General features: G+C 38.2%; 1 protein-coding gene across 1 annotated transcript; it reads left to right on the forward strand.

Moving 5' to 3' along the window:
• Nucleotides 1-540: 540 nt before the first annotated feature.
• REDIC1 (regulator of DNA class I crossover intermediates 1) lies at nucleotides 541-11,951 on the forward strand. The gene is made up of 11 exons (XM_071422048.1): nucleotides 541-643; nucleotides 1,934-2,066; nucleotides 2,566-2,632; nucleotides 3,098-3,301; nucleotides 5,228-5,334; nucleotides 7,830-8,353; nucleotides 8,593-8,665; nucleotides 9,328-9,388; nucleotides 9,947-10,007; nucleotides 10,714-10,796; nucleotides 11,367-11,951. The coding sequence occupies exons 1-11, from the start codon at nucleotides 541-543 to the stop codon at nucleotides 11,949-11,951; spliced, it is 2,001 nt and encodes a 666-aa protein (XP_071278149.1).
• Nucleotides 11,952-14,869: the final 2,918 nt, after the last annotated feature.

Below are 14,869 nucleotides of genomic sequence, written 5' to 3' on the forward strand. Positions count from 1 at the left end.
TTTCCCCTTCTTTTCTTTTCTTTTTTTTTTTTGTCAGAAAACTATTTTGTTTGTCAAGAATGAAATTTGGAGAACAATAAACTCTTTGTGTCATTATAGATGGCACATCTGGTGTACTTAATCTTGCTTATCTTACATGCTTCCTGAAAAGACCCTTTAAATTTTTTTAGGACTTAGTTCTTGCCACATTTGGTATCTTTTATTTTAAGAAATATTTTTAGTGGTTGTACACAAAGTTTGAGAAATGAGCATTTAAGGACTACATTTTTGGCATCAAGATAACAATGATTTATTTTGAATATGACCAAATTATATTTGCATTCTTTTTCATGGCAATAAAAATAAAGTAAGAGCAAACAGGGCATGAGAATTCAGAGATACTTAACTGTGTGCTTTTATATTAGGAATAGTTTGGTCTTGCTTGCTAGTTTCAAAATAATTGCCTATACTGGTAATGCATGGTTGAAGCTTCTGTCAAAAAGTTATTCTCTCCTTTAAAAAATTAAGGAATACTTTGAAAGAAAGAAACTTAAGTCAAAAATGAAGCTCCTGGAAGTATCGTCTCCTAAAAGTTCAGCAGTCAGTTTGGATCTTCTTAATCTATATGTGGTTAACCAGATATCAACCAAAAAAGAAAACACTGGTGAGTTTTGGATATTCTGACACATCAGAATTAGTTATTCTTAACTATTACTGCTGTTATTTTAGTTCTTGTTCTTCCATTTACAACTTAAACCCTCAAATAAACATTGTTTTATTTTTAAAGTAAAAAAAATTATGTTAATACAAAAATCATGACTGAATAAATTAAGTCCAGGCATAAGAGGAATCAAACAACCTTGGCTCCTGCCTACTTCACCTTTACAGCCTTGTGCAGTGTCCTGGTTCCAAGCCAGGCCAGGGTAAATATTTGCAGTAGCCAGGACAGGCATGGCCAGGACTCTGAGGTGGCTCTACACCTCCTCACATCATACACTGGGGAGGAAGTCCCATCCAGTGGGGCAGTGAGTGGCCAGGGAATGTTGTGCTCCCTGTGGTGAGCACCTGCCTGTGAATCATCACTCTGTTATTAATAGAATTTCTTGTTTCATTGCTGCTTCCAGTAAATTTTTATCTCAGCCCATGATCTTTACCTTTTGTGCCTCCAATTCTCCTCTCTGTCCTCTGCAGTGATGGGGAGAGGGAGAAGGAAAGGGAGAAGGAGACGGAAAGGAGGGAGAAGGGAGAGGGAGCAAGCAGCACATGTTTTGAAGTGTTTCTGTGGGAACACTAAATTGGAGAATACTGTTCCTAAACCACTACACACACTTATTACCTTCCCCATTCTATTCATTAATTTTACCCCACATTCATTTATTTTCCTCTTTGCTGTTGAGTGGGTCCATTTCCCATCCATTTCCTTTTTCATAACTTTGGAGGCATTTGGAATAGTCTTGTCAGTTCTACCCAGGCTATCTTTCTTAAAATCCATTATTAAACTTCTTGAGAAACATCACTAAAACTTGAGTCCTAGCTCTTTAAATGTAGATGTGGAACTTAAGGATATAATTTAATGGTGGACTTGGCAGTGCAGATTTAATGGCTGAATTCGATGATCTTAAAGGTCTTCTTCAACCTAAATGATTCTGTGATTGTATGATTCTTGTCATCTGTGACATATTCATAAACCAAATTATGGAATGTTTTTGTCCTATGCTCAGAAGAGTAGAAGGTGACTGAGGAAGGCAACACACACAGTGGAAGACTCAATAATTTATACTATTGTCCCATTTAGAATAGAGTTTTTGTATTGTTAGTAGCAAAGAAAGAAACAAATATGGCTTTAAATGGAGTAAGAAATATAAAACAACAGCTTTTGTACTCTAATGAAAATTCAGGAACCTCTGAACTTTCTCCAAGCCCAGCACTGACATAACAAATACATTCATTGCAGAGAGCGTGAGGAAGCCAGTCCACATTGATATCACTGAAGATGAAAAAAAACCCATCAGGAGGCATAACTTAGAGCTTCCCATGTCACCCCCACGTACACAACACAAGTCAAACTTAGATGATCTCCAGAGCAGGTACTTGTATAAAATAGGCAATAGTTATGCAATAGTGAGGTTCTGGGAGAGGTATTTCATTATAGTCTTAACATTTGAGGTATCAAGGAAACATAAACATACCATTGTAAACAGGGAAGTTTTACAACCACTCCTGTCATTCCAGTGATACTCTTACTGTGAGAGAGTAATTAATAAATTCTGAATTAAAAACTGCACATGAAGGTGAGAGATTTTTTTAAAACTGCTTAAGTATCTGTACTCATGTCAGGTACTTATATTAAGTTTATCTCAAGGAGCAGGTTATTCAAACAGCATTATGCACTTACACTGTTTTCCCATCCAGCTTTGGACACCCTAAAGTGACCAATTCACAGACAGGCTGCTCACAATTGCCTAACAATCAGGCTGTTTTAAGATGTGTGGGATAATATTTCTAAGTTATTCTGAAATTAATACTCAGAATATTTTAATCGTTTTGATCTTGTATTTCATAGGCTGTTTTTATTCATTTTACAAGGTTACAAAAGCAAGTATTGGAAAGCAGAAGACAACATCTCTCAGAAAAAGTTAAATACCAGCATAAGGTAAGTTAATTGTCCTTATGATATAAGACTAAGTATGTGCAGTAATTACTGTATTTTTAAGTGATTTTTCAAAGAGTGGACAAATCTCATGGATACTGAAACACAGGAAGTCTTCTTTCTCTTTAAGAATATATGGATAAATTATTTTCATGCTGCCTATATATTTCTTGAAAAAAAGCTAAAAATATATCCATCTCTCCTCAGGATAGCATTTGTGTGCATGCTTCAGATTAAGTAATTACTTACATGCTTCCCTGAAATAAGCCCTTATTGCCTTAAATTTTTAGTGAAAAGTCAGAATATAGAAATTCTATATTCTATATCAGAATATAGAAAATTTTCTCTTCTTTGTGGTTTATGTGCAGAGATGTAAAAGATACAGAATAGCTTGATTACTTTGAACTTTATGCTTAAGTCAAAACAGTTTTAGCTAAATAAAATATATCTTTGTTGTGTTTTGTCCAGCTCATTCCACAAGTAATGGAATTAGGCTATGTTGATTCTAGTACAGAAAACGAAGACAACTTGGCAAGAGTTTTTAGTGCTTGTCCATTGCCCTCCTCTATTTTTCAGTTCCCTTACTGTACACAGCTTTCAGAAGAAAATTTCAACACAAAACTAATGGGCAACGTTTGGGAACAGATCTATGAAAAAAAGCTGCAAAACCAGGTTTGGTTAATGTTTTACTTCCATGGAATCACTTTAAACTAACTTTCATTTATTTGGTGTGTAAAACTAGTGTAATAGTGATGGTAATTATGATTGATCAACATTTTTTGTAGGCTGGTGGCAATGAATATTCTGTATATTTATTTTATTGTTCTGAAATAAGCTCAACTCAAGCTTTTGTTCACTGAACTCTCAGTGTTGCTGATATCTGCAGAGAGAGAATTAGTCACATACTGGTGGCTTTCTTTTGCTTCTGGCTTGTAAATTTGGTTAAAGAAATCTGAAATATATTACAGCTAGAAATACAGCTTTCCTAAACATACAGTTAGTGTAACTGGGTGTTGCATGATCCCAGGTGATCCCATTACCTAATTTTTTATCTTTTAATGTCTCAGTGATTAACATAGTTCTTACAGTATTTTCAGTACTCTGCTGTTTAACTCTTTACTTTTAAGAAACAGTTGAAAGTTATTTGTTCTGATGCATATTACTATTTTATCTTTTTGTTAACTTTGTGATTCTTAAAAGAATCATCCTTAGAAAAGTGATAGCAAATACAATATGCTTTATTTTTAGCAAATATATTAGTCATTGGAAATAATAAAAAAAAATGTGTTTCACCAATGATATTTTGAAGTTTTGAGGTAAGTGAGGAAGAAATGCTTGAGGAATTTCAGAAGGGGAGATGATGGGTTGTTCAGGGAATGAGTAATCCAAAACTCACAGGAAGCTGACCTGAAGAACAAAGAAGCCTGAGAAATATGTTTTCAAAACTATGTTTTGTCCACTGCTATGTGCAAGAGAATGATTTGATTCTGGAGGCCAGTTTGGCAGAATCAGGGAATCCCTGATGGAGGTCAAATGCAAAGAGGAAGAGTGCCAGGAGGGATGGGCAAGGCAGGAAGAAGACAGAAGCATCCCCTCAGCTGGGAGGGGTGGCATTAGGATGGCCAGAGCTGAGAATCAAAATGGGTGAGAAGAACAGCAAGGAGGACTTCTGTAGGTGTGTCATCAAAGAAAGGAAAGCAAGGGAAATGCTGCCCACTGCTAAATAGAGTTGAGACCTAGTGAAAGATTACATGGAAAAGCCTGAGGTACTCAAAGACTATTTTGCTTCAAATTTTTCAGACAAAATCTGCTCTCTGGCTCATCTTAAAATGCAGTCAGGAGTTGGGGGGAGTTGAATGAACCAGTAGGGAAGGAACAAGTTAGAGAATCCATTGTAACTTGGACATAAAGAAATATATGAGACTGGACAGAGTCCAGCCTAGTATATTCAGGGTGTTGGATGATATCACTGCAAGGCACATATTTATCACCCTTGTAAGGCTGTGGTGAGCAGAGAAGCTTCCCAGTGACAAGAAATACACAAATGTTATGTCCACCTGCAAAAATGTAGGCATGATCTGGGGAAGCATCATCTCCCCTCTGTCCCTGGAAGGATTAAGGAACTAAGCTCCCAGAGGCAATTCCAAGGTACATGAGGAACAAGAAGGTGTCTGCAAACAGCCATCAGATTTTGCAAGGTGGACTCTGCCTGGGGGACCCAATTGCTTTCTGTGATGGAATTAGTAGCTCTGGGAATTAGAGAGAAGAGCAGGCATTATTTACCTTGACTTTAGGAAGGCTTTTGACAAAGTTTCCCATGGGATTCTAGTAGCCAAAATGGGTGGCTATGAACCAGAGGAATGGACAATAGGATGAGAAAAAACTGTCTGTTATTGTCATGCTTAAAGTAGTTATCTGTTGCTGAAGTTTGTTTGGCAACAGTTGGTCTGTAAGGAGGTTTGGGCTTCTGCTGTAAAGATATAAAGAAATAAAAATCGTGGGAAAATATGTGTGTTGTTTGCAAACCCAAGCTGAAACTTTTAAAGACTGTATCAATTATGTACATTCCCAGTTTGACAGCTTCTACTGTTTTCTCAGCCAGGTAACAGCTTTGATCGAGACCCTTGGAATACAAACCCTCCAAGCCAGTGCATTTTCAGGAAGTCTGATACAGTGTCTCAGGAGCTGTTCAAGCCATTTGATAGGTAGGCTGTGATTTTACATTAATGAGGAAAGTAAGGGTCAAGTTTAATTAAGAAAAATACTAAAATAATCAAAACCTTATTGCTATTTGTTTTTTTCACTGACTTTTTCAAATAAAAATTGAAATCAAATGGAAATACTAAACAAAGCTATTTAAATCTGCTGAAAGGCAGTAAAATCTGAATTTTGGGTAGGCACTTGGAACCATGATCTATTTTTTGCAGTGTCACAGACATGATAGTGTTGCTGAATTCACCTTGAATGATAGCGCAGATTTACTAAGAAGCTACGAAGAGGGGAAAGCTGCCCCAGGGGTTACTAGTTCAGGGCAGTGTTGCAAGTGCTTTTCTGACAATCTTGATGCAGTAGCAATTGAGCATCTGCACCTGCATTATTTATGTTAGTGGTTCCTGGAACAAAACATTTTCTTTCCTTCTCTTTCATATGTGATCCTACTATAGCTTTCTTTTTCCCCTATAATTGATTCAATAATACTTCTATGAGAATATACACTTTGTTTTTAAAAGAATGGATAGAAATTGAGAATATATTTCTTTTTGTATGTGCTGATTAAAAATCTTTCAAATCACAGATGATTTAGGGCCAGACTCATTTGTACTGAACATTTTATTTAATTTTTTTCCAGTGGCTCTCCCTTGCACCTAGAGGTCTTACATAGCTAATCTTACTTTATTCCTTCTATTCCATAAGTCTGCCATATGGTTGAAAGTTCCTGTCCATCTCTAGCTTAGGCTGGATAGAGACATAAAAAGGCCATACAGTATTTTGCTGTTCCTGAAGGGCCTGCACGCTGTTTGCTTGGGGAGTCAAGTGACCCATAAAATCACTGGCCAAATAAAAACTAAACACATCAGCCCCTTTAACTTCCACTCTTCTAGTGGCTTCTCCTGGCTTTCTCCAGCAAAACCTAACAGTATTCACCTTGCTGCACATCTGACTGAATTCCCAATTAATATATTTACACTGAGCCCTGTATAACCTTACCTCACCTCACCTACATCTCTCCTTTCTCCACCAGTCATCAGGCCTGCACTCATCTGCTTATGTCACATCCTCTCATCTTCTACCCATTCATGGGTCACTAACACCATTTCCTTTCCAACTGCTCTTCAGATCCATTTCTTTGTGTTGTCTGCATTTTGTTTTCATCCATTGTAGCTATAAATTCTTATACCTCAAGAGATCACAATTCTTCTGTGAAGGGAGTTTCTTCCACTGTATGTGAAAAGTAGGGTGTCAATTTATACAGTTGTTTAATGTAATGATGTAATCAATGTCCATAATTCTGAGACCTGTGGCACCTCAAAGTTATTAAATATTAATTAAATGTTTTCATGTCATATTTCCTCATCTACTCCTCAATTTTATTTTGCATAATAAATATTCAGCTGGAGTTGAGAAAGGCTCTCTGAATTGCTTCACAAAATGGTTTTACCTTCCTTGTGTAGATCTATCTAAGAATCTTCTGAAATAAACTCTAGTGTGTTTAGCCTTCTAAAACTGTCCTGGTGAAATTTCTGTAACTAGAGAAAACTAGTTTCTCATTCAAATTCCATAGAATCTTTATCCAGCTCCAAGTATTTGCTGATCAAAACACCACAGGCATTTTCTCCAGTAAGAGTTTTCTGTACTACATTTCAGTTCAAAATTCTATTGATAGCCTTGCTTAGAATGTTTTAAAGAAAGGTGGTTTTTTTTTTTTTGATTGGCCTTTTTTGCCAGATCTCTGTCCTTCAGAAGAATCTCAACTTTTTGCTCAGAGTTTCTGAAAGGTCAGTCAGCAGATCCATCCTGGAAAAAACCACAGTGAAAATGTTAGATTAAGAGCCAAGTGAAAGCATGATGGCTTTCATGTCCATGGTCCTCACATGATAAAATCTTCAAAACCACTACTTTCAGAAGTGGGATAGGAAAGTAGAGGCATAACAAAATGTCTGACTGGCCTCCTGACAGTGGAACAGAAAAATTCTGTGCTGAATCAGGCTTACTGATTTCAAGTACAAATGAAAGTCACTTGTTATGGGCTTTCAGTATGGAAGAGAAATATAGTCTTAAGCAAACTACTTTTATGAATGGAAGAAACTCTTTTCCTCTTTCTCTTTTTCTCCCCGACGTGGCCGCCTTTGGTCAGCTGGTGGAGCAGCAGTGACATACTGTGGCTGATTTTATAAATCACAATTCTCTGTCCAGGAGGATGTACTCCATGGCTTTGTATATTTGGAGACATTTAGAAATAGGACCCCTTTTAAATCAATATTACCATAAAGTAGATATAAAACATAATAAAATACACACTTTTTCAGTTGAAATACTGTATATTTAGGACAAAATCAAGTGTAATGAACAGTGAAGTTTTTGATATTTTTATCATCAAATTATCATAAAGTGTTGTGTTAACAGTATTTTGCTTGTCTGTGTACTCAGCAAAATGCTTTTTTCTCTTCTACCCCTGTTATACCTCATTGCCTACCCCCAGGCCAGACTGCATGAATTCTGCCAGGAAAAATCCAGTGATAATAGCCAGTAATGAATCAGAAAACTGTGAAGGAATAAAAGATCCAGTATTTGATGTTGTGAAAGAAACTGCAGGATTGAAAGATGGAAGTGGTCGTTCCTTTCTGGCACTATTTGAGGAAGAGAGTCAACCAATCCATAATAATCCTTCCACAAAGCATTTTAATCCTTTTTCTAACCAAAGCAATAATGACATTTTTTTCACTGCTCCTGATGTTCGAAATCAAATTACCAACAGAAATTATTCTTGTGACTCTAGAAGGGTTTATCCTGCAATCAATGCAAAAGAAGATTCTGTAGACAGACACCTTGAAGGCATTTTCACAGCTCCAGAACAGGTTTTCCTTAAAGGTAATAATGTGTCAAGTACAAGCTACAAGGAAACAAGTGCACTTCATAAAACACACCGGCAGAACTGTCATGAGGGACAGCACTACTTCATGCCCTGTGAACAGAAAGAAAGAAGAGCAAACCTTGAAAAAATTGGTGCGTGTCATATTTTAAGGATGTGTATTCTGGATTTTATTCTCCTTTTAAAGATATATGTTCTTATAACCAGAGATGTATCTGCCCCAACTGAAAACATCATGAATCTTCAGAATGCAGTCACATAATTTTAAAACCCACTATTTAAATGATTTTAAAATCTTGACAGAAACTTTTATATAAATTGTATTTATTCTATTGCATTTCAAAATCAAGGTTTACCTTTTTTTTAATTTTAGAGACATTTGCTTATTACCATGATCAGCAGAATATCTTAAAGGAGAATGTGCAGAATTATTCAAGAAAAAAAAGGTGAGTGTCATGGAAATTACCAATCTATTAACCAGTGATAACTGCAGAGACTTTGCTGAATTGGAGAAATCCTGCTAAGAGCACAAGAAGGCAAAATTCTAAACAGTATTGCTGAGGACTCAGTTTTTCTTAGTGAAAATAGTACTGTACAATGTGAATAAATCTATGCACAGGAAAGCCCATTATGCCTCTGTGTATCTGCCCATAATAAGACAGAAATACTGCTTCATGGGACAGTTTGGAGATCCTGAAGTTAAGCTGTTGATCTGGCTTGTCCTCTAAAATACTCTGTCTCATTCCACTGGCTACAGAGCAAGTAGGTGTCTCCTCTGGGCTATGTGAGTCCTCTGTGTTTTACTAAAGACTTGTTTTTCAAAGACTGATACATAGTACCTTCCATTTTACAAAACAGCACTATCTTCTGTTATTGCTTCAATTCCATTTTGCATTTCAACTGAAATGAAGTTTATGAAAAACATATTCTTGGTGTTAAATCTCAGGTTCAGAGATAAGTCCAGTGATCTCAGTAGTGGGAAGCATTTAATGGTTACTGAAGACAAAGTAAAAATTGAAAAGTCACCAGTAAGGAATTTAACTCAGAAAGAAAATAAAAGTACTGGGGAAAAATCACTTACCAGAGAACTTGTGTTTGCCTTTCTCAGTGATGACAAGTCTGTGAAAGAAACAGCCTGGAATCAGAACCATGTCTTTGTGTTTGAAGAGGTAACTTTTAAAAAGATGTCTTTTTTTGTCAAACCCTCTGTTTGCATGATTCATTTGAGGTGGAGAAGGATTATCCACAACAGTTAGAAACTGAATATAGCTTCACTAAATTAACTACCATGGAAGCTTCTTTTCCATCATGGCTTATATGAGGAATTCAGAAAGAACTGCTGCTAGTGATGTGGTTCAGACAGACAGGTCCACAGTTCACATGGTTTCATTCACACTTTGGCTGATGCCTGAAAGACATTGGGTAAGTTACCCATCAACACTTACAGTCACATTCTGCAGGCAATGCCCAGACACTATATGCAGGATGCTTCAGTATTATAAAGGAGCTTTGTGCCAGCATACATATAAAATTGTTTCAGATGTCTTGCCTGTAGAAGCCTGTAGAAGCTACATACGGTACTACGCAGGGGTAAAAGTACCTCTTAAGATAATTTGTGGTATGGTGCAGTGACTCTTTATGTAATACAGAAACTGAATGTTCCTCTCTTAACCTGAGATGCTGATCCAGCTGAACCCTCACTATTAATACCTTATTATTTTTAACAGTTCACCACAGCACAAGAGAAAGGGTATAAGTTTGGACTGAGTTCATATCTTCATGAGATGGGTTAGTATTATTTATACATTATCATGTAAAAATATTTTCTCTACATGTGAAACTGAAACAGTTACTTTTAAAGCCAGGGAGAAAGATCTTTTTAGGATGTTAAATTTGATAAGGGCTTGTATTTCTGATTCACACAGCACTGTAAAAAGACAACTAGCATTACCAGGTAACTAAGAATTAGCTGTGCTTGCTTTTCCTTGAAGAGTTATTCTCTTCCAATAGACTATATGCTGTCACTCCATGTGTGGACAGAAGGAGGGGGAGTAAGTGAGGTAATCCTACATCCTTCCTGCTCACTCAGTAGCTGTAGGGTCAGGGTGCTGGCTGCATTTCAGAGAAGAGGATCTCTCAAGGGCCTCCAAGAAAGAAATATGTAACTCCAGTGTGCACATGGAGTCTGCTGTGCTCTTGTGCAGACTCTGCTCTCCAGAGTCCCACCTCTTTTTGGGTAGCCCAGTTCTGCTGCTGATTAACAGCAGAGCTGAGGCTTTGGGGGCCCCATCTCACAACCTCTGTTAAGATGTGTTGACCTGAGAAGAGTTGCTGAGAACTGGATTGACCTTGCTAACATTTTGTTTGTTAAACAGTATCTTAAACCTGCATCAGAAATAGTAATGTTTAATTCTACAAGCTGTACTTGAGAGTTGGATCTTTGGGGATTGTTCTGTGAGTAACCTTTTCTTTCTTTTTCATCTAATTTTTCAAGATGTGGACTCACCACTCAGCAGCCAGTCTTACAGTTACTCTCCAAGGCAGACTGAGAGCTATTTGAGCTCTAGTCCTGACACAGTGAGTAAATCCTTGTGGGCTGGCAGGGTTTTATTCATCTCTCTATGCCCGAGTGCACCTAAGGGTGGATGTATCTGGAATCTTGTTTTGTTTTGTACGAGGTAACTTCATGTCTGATGAGGAGAAGAAATCATGAGCTGTAAATTTTCATAAGTAATTTGACAGACATGTGGTCTGTTCTCTTGATAATGGCTGGCCTTGTGGAATTATATTGCATGACTGTTGGAATATGCTAAGCAATGTTCTATGCTCTTCCTGTATGTATAGCTGCCTTACATTACATGCCTGTAAAGCAGAATGATTTGATGCACTGTGTTTTCAGTCATTCTTGAACACAAAAATGCCATGGTGTGAGATTATAAATTGCATGGGAGAGTGGAGGTCTGCATTGGCCACCTTCTCTTCACCAAGAGCCGTCCTTGGAAAAGGAACAAAACAACCCACAAACAACCAAAAGCAGACAGTTCTGGCCTTTCTGTTTATTTCACTTAGCTATTAACAAGTCATTACTTTAGTCCTTCGTTACTGACCTATTTGAACAGTTACAATTGTACAATTCTGTTCAAGCAGTCTGAAGAGGAAGACACAGCCAGAAAGAAGGAATATCTGAATGAACAGCCCTTGAAGGCACATGGTGCCAACCTGTTCTCAGCCTCAGTGAGCAGAGAGGCCCCCAAGAGCTCTCACACCCGAAGTGTGGGTATGAAGCCCAGCAGTACTTTGGCTAGTAAAGAAGCAAACAATCTTCAGGAGAAAGACTCCAATTTTTGTGCCACAGAGGAGGAAAATAGAACCCACCCAGCTCTGTCTCAGGGCCCATCGCACCACACCTTTAAGAGGGAGCATGTCGGTAGCAGCACCAGGTGCGATGTTTGGTCGCAGACCGAGGGCTCTGTGACCGTAGAGAAGGTGGACGTGGGCACCCAGTGTGGCACCCTGAGGGTGTGCAGCTGTGGGGGATCGCTCCCCGCTGCCCGCAGCCCGGCAGGAGAGCAGCAATGGCCAGTGCGGGACGGGCAGCAGCCCGCGGGCACCAGCGGCACGGCCGGGACCGACGCCTTCTCTGCTGAGGCCGAGTACCTGAGTTTGCCTGGCGGGAGGACTCTAGAGGTGCTGAACTACATTGATAAAATGAAGGAGAGAGACAAGCACTGATCAACTATAATGGCACGTTAGGAACACAGTAGTTTTGTCCTGTTCTCAGTGTATTTCATTCAGTTGGCATATTCTGATTTTTCTAGCATGGTTAGGCAAAAGATACTTTTACTGTTTGTTTGCTTTAACTATCAGTAATTATGGGTTTCTGTACCTACTGCTATCTCAAAGTATGGGTTTCTATAGATATCCAACTATTAACAAAGGATTTAACAATAGCCTAGTAAATAACAACATTGGGAATTATAGTTTTCCCCACCATATATCTGTAGGATTCTGTAGTTTAGAATTGATTGACTATGTTTCTTTTAAGGTAATAGGAAGATGTTGTTCTACTTCAAAAAATATTTAGTGTGGCTCTGAGTTCAGAGCCATTGTCTGATTCTCACCCATTTTAACAGAAAAACTTGCCTTTGTCATATGTTCATACTAAACACAAAAATAGGAAACAACAGAAAATTTACATCTGTACACATAGAATAGAATGTAATTTAAAAATATCTAATTTATTAAATTATTTTAAATGCTCTTTTTTTATCCTGCAGCAGATCCAGTCATTCATTTTATGGCTGTTAATCTAAAAAAATCTGTCATGTGTTTCTGTATTCTGTCTGCAAACTGAAAATCTGAACTACTTGCATCTTCCTTTCAGTATTTCTGTGAAGCTACAAATCACAGCAAATAAAAGTTTCTGATAATATTGTTTTTAGGTTATGTTCTTGGCTTCTAAAAAGTTCCTGGTAAAGGTGTCTGTTACCAACATCTCCTTGCAGATCCTACAGATCCATACACCTTCACTCCTGTATAGATATCTCTCTATCTTAACTCTGTGTATGTGTGTGCACATATATATATACATATAATATGTGTATATATAGAAATGCCTGTGCTGGCATTGGCCAGCTGGCTGCTTGCAGGGCTCCTCTTCTTCACAAACTGGGCTTGGGAAAAAGCTGTGCTGGAGACCCCCTAAACAGGAGATTTGCTTCTATAAGGTTATTATGTTGTGTTTTCCCCTTAGAGTCTGCTGTTAAAAGATTCCCTGCCCTTATTCCCACCAGGTCAGGGGTTTTTCTATGCTTTGTAGAAGGGGTGAGTGTCACCCAGCCTAGATGAGACTTGTCACCATGTCACCATTCTTTGTCTCTGTTCTCATCATCAAACAAGTGGCTGGTTTTGCTGCTGGTTTGTTTTTTTTTTTTTTGAAGCTAAGTCTCATTTTTAAAAGAAGGTCTACATTGCTCAACAGTTTGCAGGTTTATGGCTGTGCTGTTTTTTAAAATAGCAGCTCAGAAATTTCAGTGGACTGTTCTGTACTTGGAAGAAAATAGCACTGTCTTTTATATGTATAAATTGCATACATAGGAAGTGGTTTGCACAGCCAGACTTCTAAACCATGTAACTATCACTTAGCCAATTCACTGCCCACTTCCTAAGGCTTGACACAAGCAGATTTTCTTTTTTAGGTTGCCTCAATTTGTTGTCAAAGCAAACTCCCTAGTAATTTTTTTTTAAACTGCAATATTCATCTTCTTCACAGGAGATATAATTTATTTGAATAACAGCTATGATTTTCTGAAAGCTCAGCTGTTAGCCATGGTTTCTAAAGCATAGATTTTCACTCAGTGTGACAAAGTCAATTCAGATTGTGCCACACCAGCAGTGGCCCATGCTGGCTTGAATGTTGCTTTCCCAACAGTCCCTCACACCTGGTACATACCTGTGAGTCCTTCCAGTGGTGTTTGTCCAGCTTCCCAGCCTCCCCCACAACTGATGTGTCCCCAGGGCATTTGGCCTGCCAGCCTGCAATACACTGTGGCACATAATAGCTAAAAGCTCCAGCACTGTATGCTTTAGAGGGGTTTTATTACTGTAGCAGATGTAAAATTGGCCAAAGAGTTCTTTGGTGTCTGGGTTAGAGAGGTGCTGGTGACCCAGACAGAGATGAGCTGCCATTAACTTGCAGTGGAAGTTCTGCTCCTGGTTTCTCTCTGATGGTGGCATTGTTTGCTGGGACTTTTAAACTCTGGTTAGTTTTACACTGAAGCGAGCTACCCACGTTCAGGCAGATACTCCAGATCTGCAGAGCTGGCCTCTGAGCCAACATATTCCCAGTCTGTGCCTATGAATCTAAGGGACAAAGAAGGCAGGTTGGAACTTAGGTGGGAAAAGAGGGGCAGTTGCACCATATGGATGTATGTGTGGGGGGTTTCAAATGTTCTTTATTAAGTTATTCCTCATATTTATCATTGTTAAAAGCCGCTCAGTGGGTATCACTTATTTTCACTCCAGCCACTGATATAGAAAATCTCACAACCTGTCCAGTCCCAGCCAGGTTTCAGCCTGGACTGCACTGAAATTCCACTGCTCAGTGCCAGAAACTCACCCTCTGACTAACTGTACATAAGACCTGCATGTATGTCTATAATGCAATAATTCACCACTTGGGATATCAAACACTGTAGATAATCATGTTTCAAAGCCTTTGGATGAGAGTATATAAATTCAAATTACATTCCCATTTTTACCTGTAATTGCATAGCAATCAGAAGAAAGAAAACTATCTTTGTAGTGGTTTGTGTGCTGGCAATGATGACAAATAAGGCTGCATGCTCTTTATAGCCATTAGAGAAGTATTTTAAAGTAGTTGCATTACTATTATTGCAAATAAAGAGACTTGTGCTTTCTCCTTAGCTCAGCACCAGTCTGCCCCTCTGTTAGGGTACTTTCTTTCCCTTGATTATTTTGTGACTTCAGGGAAGAGCTGAGTTTGGTTTAATGGCAAGTAGTGACCTCAAACTGTGCTTTCTTCAGCTGATAATTCAGCAGCAGTAATGATTGTTATCTAACTAAATGTAATGATTGTCATGTCACTAAATGTAATGATTTCCATCTCTCTAAATGCATTCAGGCCCCAC

The sequence above is a fragment of the Agelaius tricolor genome, unplaced genomic scaffold (genome assembly GCF_023055355.1).
Source record: "Agelaius tricolor isolate 1412-34295 unplaced genomic scaffold, bAgeTri1.0.p SCAF_3, whole genome shotgun sequence".
Lineage (NCBI taxonomy): Eukaryota > Metazoa > Chordata > Aves > Passeriformes > Icteridae > Agelaius > Agelaius tricolor.